Below are 17,810 nucleotides of genomic sequence, written 5' to 3' on the forward strand. Positions count from 1 at the left end.
GTTTTTAATGCACATGTTCTTCTTTTACTGGGATTACTTATGAGTTTAAGTGAAATAGATGTCGTGAAATATGATGCTTCATTTAATATGGAAGGGATGTAAACGAGCTTAGGAAAATAAAGCATGTGGAAAGGTTATAACTGCGCTTAAGGGACCTTTGGCCTATTTATAAATACCTCTGTTGTGTCTGCTTAGCTATGATGTGTCCTGGCGAGGTTATGGAAGCTGGGAATAGTGGCAAGCGAGGGCCTGAAGGGTGAGAAAGTGACGTGTGACACTCAGAAAAAAAAAAGATGGTTGACATTGAGTGACACGACTCACTGAGATGGAATAGACACCTCTGAGGCAGAACTGTCCTTCTGCATGTTTGCATCTCAAAGAATAGGAAAACAAAGACGACAGGACAGCAAATGTCATAATCGCTTGTTTATTCTTAGTATTCCTTTAGACATGAAATAAAGAAAAATCTATTTTCTTTACAAAACATCTGTGTGAAGTTGTGCAAAAAGGGAGTACAGAGAGAGAGAGAACATGTGGGATGTCACACCACACCCAGGCCAGAACAGCAGAAGTAAACAGAGAAGATCAGGGCAGAGACAACTCACATAGTGCAAGAAGTGCCAGTGGTATTAAAAGTAGTGGTTTCTATTAGGGGGTTATATGATACCAGGACCCCTCTGGCACCAGTCTGATGTAATAACTCCAATCCCACTAGACTGAGCCTTTTCTTGAAATGCTGGTAACGTGTAAACCAAAGGCTCTCCCTGCCCACCACACACTATCTGTCTCTGTCACATCCCTACTCACTCTGACTGAAGTGGCTTGGTATTACAATCACTGACAATATACAGTAGTGGTGGTGCACAGAAACGCTGTTTTAGCAGTCTTTCATCAATTTCCTCCCACAACATAACCATGGGGGTTACCCACACAAAGCTTTTGTCCTTCATCTGCTGCCATCATGAATTCACTCACTTACACATGCCTGTGCCACAGACTTGATTAATGAAATGTAAAACACCCTCACTTACAAACAGAGCACGCTCAGCGCTCTAAGCTACTCAGAATCATCTGGAAAACCTGGAGGTCAGACTTTCATCATCACTTTCACCATTTTTATACAATATATCACATTTCTCCTACACATTAGCATATCAGACCAGTCGTGTGTGCAAACAGCTTTCGTGCATACCCACCCCATTAAGAAAAAGGTGCCATTAGGAGTGTCCGCAAATGACAGAATACAGGCCAACTATCCAGTATAAGTTGTAGGCACTAAACAAAGACAAGAGTCACTCAAATACCTCAAAGTTACAATATCTTTTACAATATTTTGTGGCTTTAAACACATTCACACTCGTGACTTAAACACAGCACTTGTTTTCTTCACGTTGCAAGACGATTTTAGCAGGCAAATGAATACCTTACTCACAGCAAATGGAGAAGCACACATAAAGTACAGTTGTGTCATTCCGTACAAACTGCCTATGCATAGATTCAACACGCACCAACACTCGTCATAAATCATTCATACATATGTGCGTCATAGGCATACACACTTTAACACAGAAACCCCAAACACTCAATGATGGCAACATTAAAACAACACTCCTCTGGTCACACACACAGACACAACTTTAGGACAATACAAGCCTGTGTTTCATGTTGTGGGCATGCTGCAGTCAACGCTTTAAGTGACATAGGTTAAACATTTTAATACAACAAGTAAATACTGTGAGAGACGCTGTGAGTGTCGTCAGGTTGGAACGGCAATAACGGCACATGATTGATCTAAAAAGATCTAATATAGTCTTGTTGGATTTTTACAATATTTGGTTCTTAAATTAGTTCAAGACGTTAGTGAATATTAGTGTGTATAGTATATAGTACTGTATGTGTATATATTTTTTATTCTGGATTTAAGGTTGGTGAGAAATTAAAATTAGTTTTCTTCTTTATTATTAATTATAATACAACAATCATCCTATACACTAGAAACATTCAGCCTTAAGGGGGTTAAACCGGCGTACACATGCAATATTTACAAGGCTGGAATGTGTGTGTGTCTGGTTTGTGTGCATACGTGTGTATATGTGTGTGTATGAAGACAGTTGTTGCCAAGATGAGTTTGTGGTTCACAGATCCAGGCGAGAAATAAGCCATATCCAGTATCTTACATGTTTTACATAAGAATGTGTGTAATAGGTCGTATACTGTTAGTCCACTCGACATCAAGGTCCCCTAATTTCTCTGTATTTTTGTTTTGTTTTAGTTTATATATTATTGATCTTAGTATCAAATCTGACATCTAAACCTATCTCATCATATGGCTTTTTCAAAATGCTGAAGTTTCGCCTGATATTGATTTAATTGTAAGAAAAATCTATTAGTCAGGAAGGCTATAAAGAAAGGCCAGTAAGTTGTAGATGGATCTACCTTTTATAATGTTCCTACGTCTCACTGATCATTTGATTTCATTTTCAAGGCTGTTGTTTTGTGCTTGTCTTAAAAATGCCTTTTGTAGATTTCAGTGCACCCAACCTGGGCGGTCATTGGTTTCCAGGTGGTCAGTTAAAACATGAGGTAGAGACATGCGTTTTGTAAAATGTATCTGCACACCTCTGTACCATGCAAGATTTTCAACTGAGGTTGACTAGAGCATTCACATAGATGATGTCATGGCACTGATAAAAGCAGAGTATTTTGGAGCCGTTGAAGATGTTATCCATTAATATTTAAGCTTTTGCCAAAGACACATTAACTACCCTCGTTCATTGTCAACACAACCAAATACTTTAGAGGAAATATCTAGTTTGAATAAAAAATAAAAGTCAAGATTCTGTGTATTTAACTAGTTACGTAATTCAAATTGCTGCCCTGCAAAGGGAAGGTTGAGAAAGGACCAAGGAAAGAAGTGGGGTGGGGGAGGAGCCTTAAGGTAGGGACAATGAAAGAAATAAACAAGCAAGCATGTTCTAACTATTTGAACTTACCAGACACTTTCATTCAGTATTTCACCTCTGGAAAGCCCAGCATACAGCAGGAACACGGTGGTCCTATTAAGTACTTTGAGTTGCTGCTGGCATGAGCTTGCTATTAAACTGTAGGAATAATGGGATTTTTATAGAGCCACGGAGAAATCCAGATCAAAGGCAGTAAAGTGGTTGATCCGGACTTGAGGGATCTGTCTGCAAAACACATTTTAATCATCTGAGACATCCACTGGGAGTCTGACTCTCAATCTCAGAGACTATTAATAGTAGGGTTAGTAGTATTAGTATGTTCTTGTATGGGTAAAGTTAAGCAAATCTTTTTTTCTATATGTGATCATGTATTGCAGATGTTTCTTAAGCGTATACCATCCAGATTTCAGCTATGTACAGTATGTGATCATTGAGTGTTTCCAATCAAAAGAATGTCACCACACATTTTTGTAGTTCTGAGATGACATTGGCTGAAAATTGCATGCATTTGTCTGTTTTATCCACATGCTGATAGAGGAACAAGCATTTAAATGGAGAACGTTAGCTAGTTATGGCCAAATAAGAAATTCTAGTATATTCACGCTTTAATGAAATGTTGTAAACCTTTCTGGATACCTTATTATGTTAGAAAATATCTTATGTGGAGTTTTATTTGTAAACTCTGCAAAGGAAATCATTTGCAGTCTGACATTTTAATATGAAGTTACCAAAAAATTAGGCTGCAAGGTGTGTACAACTAAAATGTCAAGCCGCATCTATCTGAATAAGAAAGTCTAGAAGGCTACGTGTTAGTTTGTGAGTGAGATACCGCTAACTAATACTGTACTTAGACATTAGACATTTAACCAAAGTCCTTGCCCGTGTTTCAGTGGTTTCTTCATTATTTGGTAGGGGGTGTTCGATTGTCCATAGTGGTGGTAAATGGAGAGGATCTGTGGGGCTTCCCTTGGGTTTTTGCAGGGGCAGTTCTCAGGTGGTGGTGGTGGTGGTAGTTGAGTCCTCAGCCACGGCGCCGTCTTTGCTGGCCTCCAGTCCGGCACCACTAGTTTTCAGCTCCACTTCAGGGGTTTTAGGGGGAGCTGCTTTTGGAGCTGCGATAATACCAGCGTGATCTGGGCTTGGTTTGGAATCCGGGCCTGGCTCAGGTGTACCATTAGTAATAGGTTCGGGTGTGGTTGGTTTGGGGGGCTCAGGTGTGGGAGTCAGGGCACTCTTGCTTTCAGGCGCTGGAGTCGGGGCTTTAGGAGCAGGTGATTTGGGCTCCGGGCTTGGGCAGGGTGCAGGCTTTGCATCAGCTGGACTCAGACCAGCCTTGGGCTCGGGGCTCGAGGCTGGGCTGAGCTTAACATCTGCTGGTTTGGGCACGTCCAACTTTGCTTCCACTGGCTGATCAGGGGTTTTCTTGGTCTCGGGTGCTGGGCAGGCTTTACTTTCAACTACTGGACTGGACTTAATTTCCATAGCTGGCGGAGCGCTCGGCTTGGTCTCAGGAGCAGCAGATGGTGGACTTGGTTTGGTTTCAGAGGCAACAGAGATGCTTACAGCCACAGAGTCAAGGTTTTGATCAGGGGCATCGGTGTCAGTGTCCAGTGGGAGGGCGGTGTTAAAGCCAACGCCAGAGTCACTGGTTTCTAGGTTATCGCCCCCAACCTCTTTAGAGGAAACCTCCAGACCCTGTGTTCAAACAGACGACAAGGTGAGGGGAGAGTTTGTATAGTGCCCTTCAACAACAAGATCATTCAAAGTGCTTTACATAAGACATAAAAAGATGTTAAGACAAGATAAAACAGACACAAAAGGCAATAGAAAGGTAACACAGGATTTAAAGAGTTAAATAAAATGGAAGGTAATAATAAGGTGAAATTGAATAAAACAGGATCATCACAGCTCAGCTCAGCTACAGTGCAGTGCAAGATACGAATAAACAATCGCAAATTAAATTTAATAAGAGGTCGTGGCAAACAGAGGTTTTAAGAACTGATTTAAAAGAACTGAGATTTGGAGTACATGTTCTACGTCTTCTGGGAGTTTGGTCCAGATATGTGGTGCATAAAAACTGATCGCTGCTTCAGCATTATAGTTTTGACTCAAGTTAGCAGACCTGTTCCATTCCCAGAAGACCAGAGAAGTGTTGAAGGTTCATAACAAAGCAGCAGTTCAAAAATGGATTTTTGGTCCTAAACCATTCAGGGCTTTAGAAACCAACATTAATATTATAAAATCAACTCTTTTTCACACAGGAAGCCACTGCAAAGATCTGAGACCTGGACTGATGCGATCCACTTTCTTGATCTTAGTGAGGACTCTAGCAGCAGCGTTCTGAATAAACTGCAGCTGTCTGAACGCAGAGAACAATATAAAAATTCAGACATGATCAATACCTCTCAGAGACTCAGTTTTGAGAGAGAAATAGCATACGTCCTTACTTTAATGTCAACCTCAGTGCTCTGAGATTTCTCTGTATTGTCTGCTTGGGAATGCTTGGATTCCTCGCTGAGTTTGGTGATGTTCTGGACCACCTGTGAAGATGCACACAGACAAACAAGAGTCATTCATTATATCAGGATACACATCATCATCATCACATTCATCACCAGTTGTATATTTGTTCCTCTAACCTGTCTGAAGGCCTCTCCCTCATCCTCTTTGCCAGAGCCCTGAGCGATCTTCTCCAGGGCAGCAGCCCTCTTGGCCCTCTTCTTCACTTTGATCAGGCAGGACAGTAGACAAACCAGCAGAAGGAAAACCAGCAGGCCCAACAGGGCAATTATAGCCACATACAGCGACTCCAGCTTGTAGGCTGCATGGAGTGAAAGGGGAAAGAAGGACAATAGTTCATTGACGTGTTGAAATTCTAATGCATGAATACAGTGGTTGATGACTCTAAATTGCCCGTAGGTGTGAGTGTGAATAGATATCTGTGTCTGTTTGTCTCTATGTCCCCTGTGATAGACTGGCATCCTGTCCAGGGTGTACCCCGCCTCACGCCCGATGTCAGCTGGGATCGGCTCCAGCCCCCCCGCGACCCAGACAGGGACAAGCGGTTGAAGATGGATGGATGAGTGGAATACAGTAGTTAAGAGGAGGGGATTATTCTTTCTTTCTTTTTAAGTCAAAAAACATTTATTTTGATTTTGATACAGCCCTTTGGCAGCTACCACAACACATTCCGCCACAGCCTCATCCCCATCCTGTGGCTGTGGGTCCGAGGTAGAGCGGGTCGTCCTTCATTTGGAAGATCGTGGTTTGAAGGATTAGATTAGATTTGATGAGTACCCTCTGCCATCAGTGTAAGAATGTCTGTGTAAATGTGAAGTAGTTCAAAAGCATCTTAAGTGGTCAGAAGACTAGAAAGTCTATTTATCCTTACGTTGTAAATCCAGGTGGATGCTGGACACAGTGAACCCCAGGATGTCAGTAATTTTGAACTGGCCTACATCTGAATTCTTGACTTGATCCAGAAAGACCCATGAACCCTCCATAGAGAGACGGTCCTCAAGACCCAGCTCCGTTTGGGCCTAGAAAAGACAGACATTTAGAGAAAATAACAAAATCAACAACTATTAGCTGTTTATAAAAGACAGTGAAGTTAAATGTCCTTTTAGCAGCATTTGTCAAACCCAAAAAAGGTCCAGCCTTCAGCACTCACACTTAAAAAAGATGTAAGATAACGTCATGATAACAGATGAGGTGTCCCACAGCTTCAGTATAAAACAAGTTTTGTAGCTAAATATGAAACCATTTATTATATGTACATATAGAAAAGCATGGAATTGTACATTATGCAACTGCTGTTTACAGACTTTATCTTTGTATTTCTGATTGTATTCGGATCTTATTTATTGTTTTGATATGTTTAAAGGGAGGAAGCAATACGTAATTTCCTTGTACTGAGTATAATGACAAAGATGATTCTGATTCTGATATACAGTATATATAAATAACCATGAACATTAATACCAGTGCAAAGAGGACTTCGCTATTAATGACATGTGACCAACAGTAAAAATTAACCTTGGATATTGCTTGGCTGAGCATAAATATGCCATTAGAATTAGGAACAGGGATAAGACAGAATATAATACTTTTTGCATACATTGACTGGATGCATTAAAGCGTCCCAGTCTCTCAAGGAGGATATAGATTTCTATGTTTTCTCAAGCAAAGGAAAAAAAAATGTTTTCCTCACAGCCTAGAAACCTACATTTGGGTACCTATCTTGTATACATTTGTTTTTGTACGTGTAATCTCATTTCAGGAATTTATTTTGACATTTTTTTTAATGTTTCACCTGCCTTGTTATTACCTGGGTCATTGCTATTTTATAGGTGAAGCCACATCTGTATTGTCTTGTTTGTTTAATTCCCTGACAGACCTACAGTGGTCGAAACATGTTGACGTTGTAAATTATTTATCCACGACAATAAAGGCTTTTTAATATTTCCCTCCTCACTGTCAATTTGGAGAGCTTTCCTGTTTACAATATCCACTTTTGTTATAATGGTTGATTTAAAAGTTACCCTCCTTTTGATAATGTTTTCTCATGACTTTTTCTATCTCTGCTGTAAAATACAGAAAAACACATAATCACAACAGAGGTTGGACTAAAAAGAAATAAGTGGCACTAGTTACACTTGTGAATTCTCCCTTGTCCATCAGCAGACGTGGTTTGGGGTCGTAGTTGGGGCTGTAGTAGAGGTGGACCAAGGAGCTGTTAAGAATCAGGTTGATCTTCAGCCTTTTACCATGTGGCAAAGTCACAAAGGTTTGGTGCTCTGCGACACAGAGAGACCAAGGACAAGAGAGGAAGTATGATACATACATCACAGGCCCATGGATCATCTAAAATGCATTAGCCTGCTAGAGTCCATTAACGTTTGAGTCTTTAAAAAGCCATTATGGCAGACAAGAGGAGCGTAATAAGTAGAAAGGAAACAACAACAACATCCTGGTAGAAGGTGCGGGCCATTTAAAACAGGTCAGGCACGGGAGAAGAAAAGATATGACCTGTCAGCATTTGTGCTCTCACCTTTGACGTTGAGACACACTTTCCTTTGGATGTCACCTTCCCCGTCCCTGACAGTGTAGCTACCTTCGTCTGCACCAGTGACAGCGCTGACGGTGACTTGGCGTTCGTTGGTGCTGATTCGACCCTGGTAGCCATCCCTGGACAACCCTGTGCTGGTCAGCAGCACCAGAGCAGGTCTGCAGGACGAGAAAGCCACAGAGAATGAACTCTCCTTAAAAAGACACTTAACCCATTTGAATCGAAGTCTGTGTCATGGCAATGTGGACCAAACACCTTTCATCTGAATTCAATGCGCACATTGGCATGACACAGACCTGGATTCAAAAGCGTCTCTGTAATCTTTCTCGCCAATTCTGAGAGATGCTGACGCAGTGCATGCACATCACGGTAGAAAGAACGTCATTACATAATCTGTTGGGTTAGAATATCAGTACCTAGATGTTTGGTTGGCCTCCACCGCACTGGGCCTGTACTCCAGAGTAATGGGAGGAGTCACCCCTAACAGTGGAATATGGTAGTTGTCCCCATATTTGATGATCTGCTCGGTGGAGCAATCTAGAAGGTAAAAGCAGGGTGGTAAACCATTTGTTCTCGAGTTAGAGGTTATTTACAGAGTACACTGAAGTAGCGAGGAGTAAAGGAAAGAGATTATATTTACTTCAAGTGAAGGATGAAGAAAATGAGTTGAAGTGAGAGAAAGGACAGATAGGGGTTAAGGAAGAGAGAGGAAGAGGAAATGACTTGACAGATGTGGAAAAAAAGGGGGGGACAGATCGCAGGGAAAAGAGCACTGATCCGAAAATACCAAGGGAAATGAAAGGGTAGGGATACAAACCAAATAGGAGGGAAAGGCAGGAAAGACATGATAAAGACAGGAAAACAACTAGGAGGGAAGGAGAGAGGAGTGGGTTGGTGGTTAAAGAGTTGCATAATTACTGCCTGGCAGCTCCAGCATGCTCTCACACTCGGAGAACGCACACACGCACACACACACACATGCACACGCACACACACACACACACACACACACACACACACACACACACACACACACACACACACACACACACACACACACACACACACACACACACACACACACAATTCACAACACATGTACTCCCTCCATATGGCACATCTCTCACATATTGCTACGCTACAGTCGCCATTATCCTCGGCTGGGTTTGAGCCCACTCCCTCCTCTCATGTTTATGTGTGTTTCGTGTCTAAGCTCATCAGAGTCCAGAGTCAACACTGCTGTAACTCGTAATACTGAGGACAAACGGGATGTGTAACTGAGAGGTTTATTTGGCTGCTGACTGCATGATTAAAGCAGGAGAAATGGCAGCGCCTACACCACCATGACTCTGACTCCAGATCAGATATAAGAGGCTTATTTTTCATCCTGGGGTTGTGGTTCTGATGTCATCCAGTGGGGGAGGAAGCGTCGCATTACTTTACTTTACTTAAGGAAAAGTCAGTGCCACAATGGGAAACACTACATTACAAGCATCGAGGGAGTATGTTTGATTATAGTATAGTATCAGTGGATCTGACGGGCCTACCCCAGAAAGCTTTTAGCATCAAACACTTAGTTTCCTGCAGTTGGGTGGATTTTTAATTTTTATTTATTTTTATGGTAGAAATCTTTAATTTTAAGATAAAACACAGGTGACAATTTAAAATATAAAAATAATAATATGACTCGAAGCAACCTATTTTATTATTATTCTCAAAATCTCCAAACAGTGGCCAAATATTTGCCGTGTTTGAAAGACAGGAATTCCTCCTTTTAGTGATTGTTCTCGCTCTAATGTAGAGCTGTATTAGAGCAGCTTTCTACGTGGTTATTTAATTTATCCAAGTGTAGCCTCAACATCGCTTCTTCTTCAGGTTTTATAGCAGACTGCAACCATTGCTTTTGAGGTTGTATACCGCCCCTACCTTACCAGAGGCACTTTCTGTGTCTATTATAGTCGCATTCTAGCAGTTCTTCAAAGTAAAAGCCCTCTGCTACTTTTATCTTCTTATTGGTGGGGGGGGTCTGCACCCATGATTCAATCCAGAAAATAGCCCCCTTTGAGTTTTACAGTGTAAAATATCATATAACTGGAAAAGTAGTATTTTACGTTGGTTGAGGTAGGTCTAATTTGAACAGTTTTAGAAACAGTAAGAACAACATATCCTATTTCATTAGATCGTCATATGTTTTGTTCGTAAAACCTGCAAAATAATAATTACATTTTTCTGTCAAATAAATGTAGTGCAGTCAAACGTATCTCAAATGTGAGTAAGTACTTGAGTCAATATACTTAGTGACCTTCCACCACTGATGTCGCACATTTATTAGAAATGCAGCCATGTTACAGCTAAAATGATAGATGACTTATCAGTTAGTCCCTCGACAGAACGTTGGCAACACTTTTTTATAATTAAATGATCTTTCAAGCAAAAACTCTACTTCTACAAATAGAAACATGAAATATTTTGCTATTGTTTTGAAAGTGCAATTTATAGGTATATTAATGCTAAAAAAAAACTGTGGTTTATTATGTGGACTTGTCCATTTAGAATCACAGGAACAAATTTGTGAATGTAAGATGTCCTTTGAGACTTTGTTTCATTACCATTCCTCATGCACCATACACTCATGTCACCCAGTACCTCGGACTATAAGGATAATGCGTCTGATGTCCTCTGGCTTCTCTGGATTCTTCACGGTGTACACGCCCTCGTCTCCCTCACCCACAGAGTCTATAATGAGGTGGCTGAGGTGGCGGTTGAGTTTGGCCCGACTGTTGACCACGACGCCGCCCCGCATAAGGAACACATCACCCGACCGTGGAGCAGACCTGTTCCGAAACGTGACCTCCAACGTGAGTGAAGGCAACATGATGTGGAAATCCTCCCCGTGGAACAAGGTCATGGAGTCTTCATCAACTGCATCATGAGACAAAGGATGGAAGAAGCGTTGACAAACACATAAGAGGGCAGGAAAAAGTTCATAATTTATAATTGATGAGTGGTACATTAAGTCTTACCTTTCACAGGGGCAGAAAGAGCTGAAAAACAAAGATATAAGAAAATACAATCAGTAATATGAAGACTCTTTTCATCATGAGATAAAGTGAGATACAGTGTCTGAGTCCTCCTCTTCTCTAGATTTTCGACCTTCACATATTCTTCTGCATTACTTTACATAGTATCTATGACAAACTGAGTGTTCCAGCACCATCAAACTCGAAAGATCGAAGACAGATTTAAGATACAAGGGGGTTCAGACATGGAACAGCTTTATTGAAATTGCAGCTCAGTCTACTTCTCTGAAGAATTTCAAATGCAGGCTCACGGCTTGTCTGACTAACCAGGCAGTGGAAACTTAAAATAACTGACTTTAGGCTGATCTGACATATTTGTCTATTATTTGGTTATGTCTGTTCAATGACCGCCCACTTTGCTTGCTTTTTTATCCTCTGTATACCTTTGAGGTGAGATTTCCTTAATAAGCCACTAGGGATTTTTCAATCTCACCTGCACAATCTGTTTCGTTTTTAATTTTGTCTTTGTATGTATTTGTTACTTATGTTGTCTATGTTTTTGTCTGTTTTCGATTGTGCAAATAAATAAATAAATCTAAAAAAAAACGATTAACATACATTGGTGGAGAAAGACACAACAATTTACAGTCACATCTAGAGGAAACAGCATCACGTTTTTCTCAACATACCTGCGGTGAGCAGAAAGCTGAATGCGATCACACTGAGTGTCGCCATCCTGGCTGATTTTTTTGTTCCTTGAAAGGGAGAAGAAAGATGATAGTGTTCAGAGAAAGACAACATATTGGGCAACATCTTTTTATGGCTACATGTTTTTACCTATATATATCTTTCTTTTTTAGTCCTCCTTGTTATATTTTCAAATTTTCTGAATCAGTAGATTATCAGAGGACAGGCAGATATTCGATGCGTTTGCTTTGGTGTGGTGTATGACTTCATCTCCAGATGACATCACCATGTGATGACTGAAGCATCCACTGAGGCACATACATGGAACTTCCCACCTTTTGGAAACTGAAAGTGTATTTTACCGTGTCTTTGTTTGATTTTGTTGCTTTGCATTCTTCAGAAGCAGTTTGTCTTTATACTAGAGATGACAAGAATATTGTGACTGTTGCTGTTGGTTTCAATATTGGTTTAAAACACAATAACAACCTTTAGCTCATATCCTACATTCAGAACAGCCCCAAAAATGTAATCAATTGTTCCTTAGATTGAGGTTGATTTGTGCACAAAACATAATGGGAATTTATTCATCCGCTATGCGGATTTCCTGCTGAACACTCAGACGCAGACCTTCCCACCAGGGGTATATACAAAATCAGTCTTTAGTTAACTGTCAAGAAGAAAAGATTAACATAAAAGTGACCGCAGCTAATAAAGAATAAATGAAGTGCTCCCTCATACAGTGATGCCACTGGCAGTTATCTAAGGTGTAAAATGCTCCTCACAGTATAAACCTCTTGCTCCAAAGATTCAAGAACATGAAGGGGATCGAGCCAAAACATCATTTCCACATCATCATTTCCACCAGCAGGTTTCTGAGAAGAATACTGATTAATTGCAGCACTGAGGGGGATATTGATCATGTGAACGGCTCTCTTCTGTGCTGAGACATCAGAGGCTACACATCAAGGGTTTAGAGCAAAAGAAACTTTCCCGTGGTTTTCATTTTAAAAGCCCAGGAGGGGAGCACGAGGAAACACCTGCAGTGCTCACAGTCAGACACAGCAGCGAAGTAGCATGTAGTCAGGGTTATCTATATGCCACAAACATGTCCCTGTTAATGTATGTGAAATGCTCATTTTTCTTTCTTTCTTTCTTTCTTTCTTCCTTTCGTTCCCTGTATATGTTCTTTAAAGTGGATTAAGAAATCAATCAGGGTAGCAAAACATCTAAATCTGAACCTCCCTGAAGAGACAGTCTGCAGATAACACTGCAGTCCTTTTAAATTCAATTTATCAACCATTGCCTGGGGCTTATTATTGGACTTAGGACATAAAAAAGCCTGTGGTGCATTTTGTCTTGAGAAAAGCAATGACAGTGTCATTATAACTTAATAGCACACCTGAACTCAATTTAAAACCAGGGTTGTGAGTTGATTTATGAGTTAAAGTACTGCTGCTTAAAGGCCACCAGGCATTTAAAACTTAAAGAGGTCCTTCCCTTTTAAGTGTATTTGCATGTTTACCAGGGCCACCTGGCTTTGGATCAAGGATTGACTATTGATTATGTGTCTGATTTTAAACAAAGAATAATTCATGTGTCTCAAGATAATGTAGATCTTGGAGATCTGGGGGTCTCTTGGCTTAGTTTCTAACAGGAGATGTCCAGAACAAGAAGCACTGCGGAGCAGACATATCTCCTACACAACATCAAAGCTGTTTGGGAGAAAAATTGTGATTAATTGCAATACTAAGGGGATTATGATGATGTGAACTGCCTTCTGCCACACTGAGGCATCTGAAGCAACACATCAAGAGAGTTTGTGCAAAAGAGATTTTGCTGCAGTTTTCATTTACAAAGACCAGGAGGGGACTAGAAGGGTACACCTGCAGTGCTCACAGTCCCACTTTGCAGCAGTTAATAAACATGCAGTAGAGATTAAAGTGTGTCATTGTAACACATCATAAGACATCCCATTCCTGCAGGAAATGACGAAGCATTAAGCCATATTCACACTGAGCAGAGGCCTATGTGTGCACTCTGTATTTGTACCACCTGTCTAGTCTTTGTATACATGTGATATGAAAATATTTGAGAGCAATGTCGGAGAAGCCATTTTCTTATTGTTGAAAGGAAATAGTTAACATTTCAAAATGTCCTAATCTGACAATTAAAGTTGCTGTTTCACAGAAGGCCTTATACAGCCCTCTGCACTGTGTCGGCCACATCTGCGCACCGCACTCTGGGCACAAAGCCCAAAAGCCCAGCGCTTTCATTGTATCTGAAATAAAATATGGAACAAAGCTGCGTCACACAGAACAGTATTGCTTGGAAAACAAACCTTTGGTGTCCTTTGCAACAGTCATCTGTATGACTCAAATTACACTGTAATTGTGTTACTGCAGTCCCCATCCTTGTTTCAGGAATTTTCCACCTTCTTCCCTGGGTTTGGACACTCGTGTGAGGCCACTGCATCATGCTCTGATCATAACTCTCAACTAAAAAAGTGACTGTTGACCCCTAACAGGCATCAGCATTTAATGAATCGGAGATGTAAGTTGGCTCTGAAGAAAGAGAAAAGTGAACCTTGTCCATCTGTTTGTCTCAGCAGTAGGCCTCGTGGAGTCACTGCAGCCAATCTGGTGTTTCTACACAAGATCTGTGAAGCAAAAATATCTAAAATCTTCTCTTTTGTATCTCCTTGGTTTTGAGCATTTGAGGCCAAATCTATTTCTCACTGAGCACAAACATGCAAGCACATGGAACACATGCAATAAGCTATATTATTAAGCGTATTCACACACTGCCCTCTGGGCTGTAAACCATGGACACAGACAAATACGCCATCTGCTATCCTTCCCAGATTCTCCTTCCCTTCACTTAGTTTCACTTTGTCTTAATGTTCCTTCGTTGTAATCTCCACACTTTCTTTCCTTTTTCTTCCCTTCTGTCACCTCTGTCACCATTCTCACATCTCAAAGTGTTAACTTTTTATGCCTCTGTTTGATTGACAGCTCTGTATCACATCTTGCTTTCTTTGCACCACATTTTGTCTTAGTGTGACTCTTCAACCCGAACCCTCTGCTGCCGATCTCAGGGCATCTCTCTAATTTCCCCTTCTCTCTGGCTCTCTCCTTTTATCAGGTCTCTTTCATCCTCTCCTCCTCCTTATCTTATATAATCCAAGCCAGCGCATCCCACTCTGAAATCAAAGCCTGTGCTTGTGTCCTTCTAACTCTAAACACCCTATTTACTGGAAGGACAGACAGGGTATTGTCCGCAGGTTTAAAGAGGCGGAAATGCCTTCAATGACTGCAGATGTGGGGTACCATACAAAGCATTCTCTGTGTCTTGGCCCTTCATCATTTTCACTTTACTCTTTTTCATTGCACAAGTGATGAGGAGAAATGGCTCTATGTGGGATATCCTCTGACAATGAGGAGGCATGCTCAAACACACAGATGCACATACTGTACCCTCCTCTCACAGGGCTAGACATTTATAAATCATGAGGTATAAAAAAAAAGAAAAGGAAAAAATTTGCTGCACCAAGAGACCCACATGAAAATGGCTGAATGTTTACTTCTAGTGCTACAATTTCAAACAAATGTGGAGTTTCTCTTTGCGGAAATTAGTTGCATTTAAATCTCATTAAAAAAAAACTTCTTCCACTCTGCTTATCCCAAATGTCCAAACTGGTACCCTCTGCATCACTACAACCCATATCACATTTCAAATCTGCACAGCTGTAATAGCTGATACAGGGAAAAGAGGCTCAGCAACCGAATGAACTTGTTTGGACAAAATCAAAACATAGAATTTGTCAAGTTTATCAGCTGACAACCTACAGTATTCTACTCAAGTGCTGACTGCAGTGAAATAAAGGATAAGACATGTTTCCACCATATTGCTTTGCACCTGTCAGATCCATTAAAAAAAAATCACTGGACATGAGGGAGCAGCAGTGGAGAGGAGCGGTGGAGCTGTGTGTACAGTATTGACGAAAACACAAGGATAAGAGCACAGAAGATGTGGAATAGCTATGGAGAGCCATTGCTCTCATGCGCTTAGGCCTTCATGCAGCTCTGGTCGCAGTCTGTGAGAGCAGCACTCTGCAGGCAGAGGCAACACAGCCAGAGAGCCTTCAGACTGAAGCTCCTCTCAGATAATAGATGTTATTAAGCTTTTAAGTGTTAACTGTACAGAACATATCACACCATATACATTATTTATATTAAGAGCAGGCAGCCTTGGGGATAGAATAGTATAATATATAAATTATAATTATCATATGATGATAATAATAATGGTAGTAGTGATGGTATTAGTTTAATTTTGTCATATTTTCAATGAAGGTGGACTAGTGACTGGCTTACTTGTTACCTGTTTGTTGTTGTTTGCATAGGTAAAGAGCAAAAAGACACATCTGACAGCATTTTATCCCATCCTATAAAAATAAATCTGCATTGTACTGAATCGCACCGGGATTGATATGAAAATATCCAATGAAGGCGAAGCGCCATCCCGGGACCGCACGCGGGATGAACATATATATACACACACCTTTCCTCAATGACAGTATAAATGTCTAATTGGTGATAAAACCTCCCAGCTTTGAGTCCGATCACTCACCTCCGGGGCTGGGATAGCCGATAAGCGCATCAACCCAAAAAACTGCAGAATTTAACCCGTCGCGCACCAGTCACATTTGAGCACACACAAAATCAACATGCATGTTAGGAGGGAGAAAACCGCCGCTCCGCAGCTCACCTGTCCCTGGAATTGGCCGCTCGGAGGTGCGGTGCAGTCAGCGGAGAAGCCGGGGTGCTTTCAGAGGTGAAAATGTGTGTTGAACGTTGCCTGTTTTCTCCCTCCCTTCCAACCTCGCCCCCCTCAAGAGCCGCACTTCACGACTCGGGCTCAACATTTGGAAGGTGTTCAGAATATGTCGGGCTCTGCTCACTCTCGGAGACACTCGACTCGTGTCGGGAAACACCGGCCAACTTTCTTCCGCTTAAGAAAAAAAACAACACATTTGGGGATCTGAGGAGGGGGTTAATTCACAAGATGTTCGACAGGAAAGCCACAGATGAGAGAATGCTGATTCAGCAGAAAGCTACGCGTCCATAAACACATTATAAGCCCGGGCATCATGTCCAAAGTGGATGAGAATGTGCTCACAATAGACTTGTATTTAAACTACATGGATACCTGTCTTCCCATTAGGCTCATGGTTACCACAAACACACACAAAACATGACTACAGTAATGCAAAATGAGCACAAAAAGATGCTAAATCGATGCAAAACAATCCCAGAGATGGAAAAACATTTAGACAAAAATCCACAAAATGACTACAAGGTTTCAAACACCACAAAAAAAGATGACAAAATAACTTAAAACAGATGCAAACCAATCACAAAATGAACACAAGGAGGTGCAAAATGACTGAAAGTAGATTTGAGTTTGGGTGTTTTGTTCAGGGTAGGGGGCATCTTACTGTCTGTGCCCAGGGGCCCATTATCTTATAACAATAATAATATATACAACAAAACAGTAGAGAGAGCAGAGTTCTCTGTCAGGCAGAGGTGAGAGACTTATTATAAAAAGTGATGGATTGTGGCAGGAAGGCTGAAGCAGCCTTCAGGAGAAGGTGCTCCGCTGTCTGACCAGTGTGAGTTGGAGAGGGTGGAGAGGATTATCCATGATGGATACCTGTTTTTTCAGTGTCCTCCTCTCCACCATAGCCTCCAGAGTGTCCTGTTTGCAGCCAATCACAGAGCCAGCCTTCCTGATCACTTTGTTGAGTCTGTTGGTGTCGCTGGCTCCGATGCTGCTTCCCCAACAAACCACAGCAAAGAAAAGTACACTGGCCACCACAGACTGATAAAAGATCTCCAACATCTTGCTGCACACGTTGAAGGATCTCAGCTTCCCCAGGAAGTAAAGTCGGCTCATCCCCTTCTTGTAAACAGCTTCAGTATTAGATCTCCAGTCCAGTCTGTGGTTGATGGCATGTTTCTATGGCGCCGTACTAGGTGGGCAGTGTCCACTAGGTAATAAAAGGTCAACTTA

General features: G+C 41.3%; 1 protein-coding gene across 2 annotated transcripts; it reads right to left on the reverse strand.

The window, feature by feature from the left end:
* Positions 1-446: 446 nt before the first annotated feature.
* LOC310949976 (uncharacterized protein) lies at positions 447-16,633 on the reverse strand. 2 transcript variants are annotated; one of them, XM_083917614.1, is made up of 12 exons: positions 16,506-16,633; positions 11,741-11,806; positions 11,055-11,075; positions 10,678-10,953; positions 8,448-8,568; positions 8,014-8,189; positions 7,617-7,759; positions 6,355-6,502; positions 5,603-5,784; positions 5,411-5,503; positions 5,249-5,322; positions 4,542-4,658 (listed from the first exon to the last, which is right to left on the reverse strand). In XM_083917614.1, exons 2-11 carry the CDS (start codon positions 11,784-11,786, stop codon positions 5,290-5,292), a joined length of 1,239 nt encoding a protein of 412 aa, XP_083773740.1. In that variant the 5' UTR covers positions 11,787-11,806; positions 16,506-16,633; the 3' UTR covers positions 4,542-4,658; positions 5,249-5,289. The 2 variants fall into 2 exon arrangements, with proteins under 2 accessions (XP_083773739.1, XP_083773740.1); XM_083917613.1 differs by lacking the exon at positions 5,249-5,322 and having other exon boundaries at positions 447-4,658.
* Between the last annotated feature and the right edge of the window lie 1,177 nt (positions 16,634-17,810).

The sequence above is a fragment of the Echiichthys vipera genome, assembly GCF_963691815.1.
Source record: "Echiichthys vipera genome assembly, chromosome: 8".
In the NCBI taxonomy this organism is placed as follows: Eukaryota; Metazoa; Chordata; class Actinopteri; order Perciformes; family Trachinidae; genus Echiichthys; species Echiichthys vipera.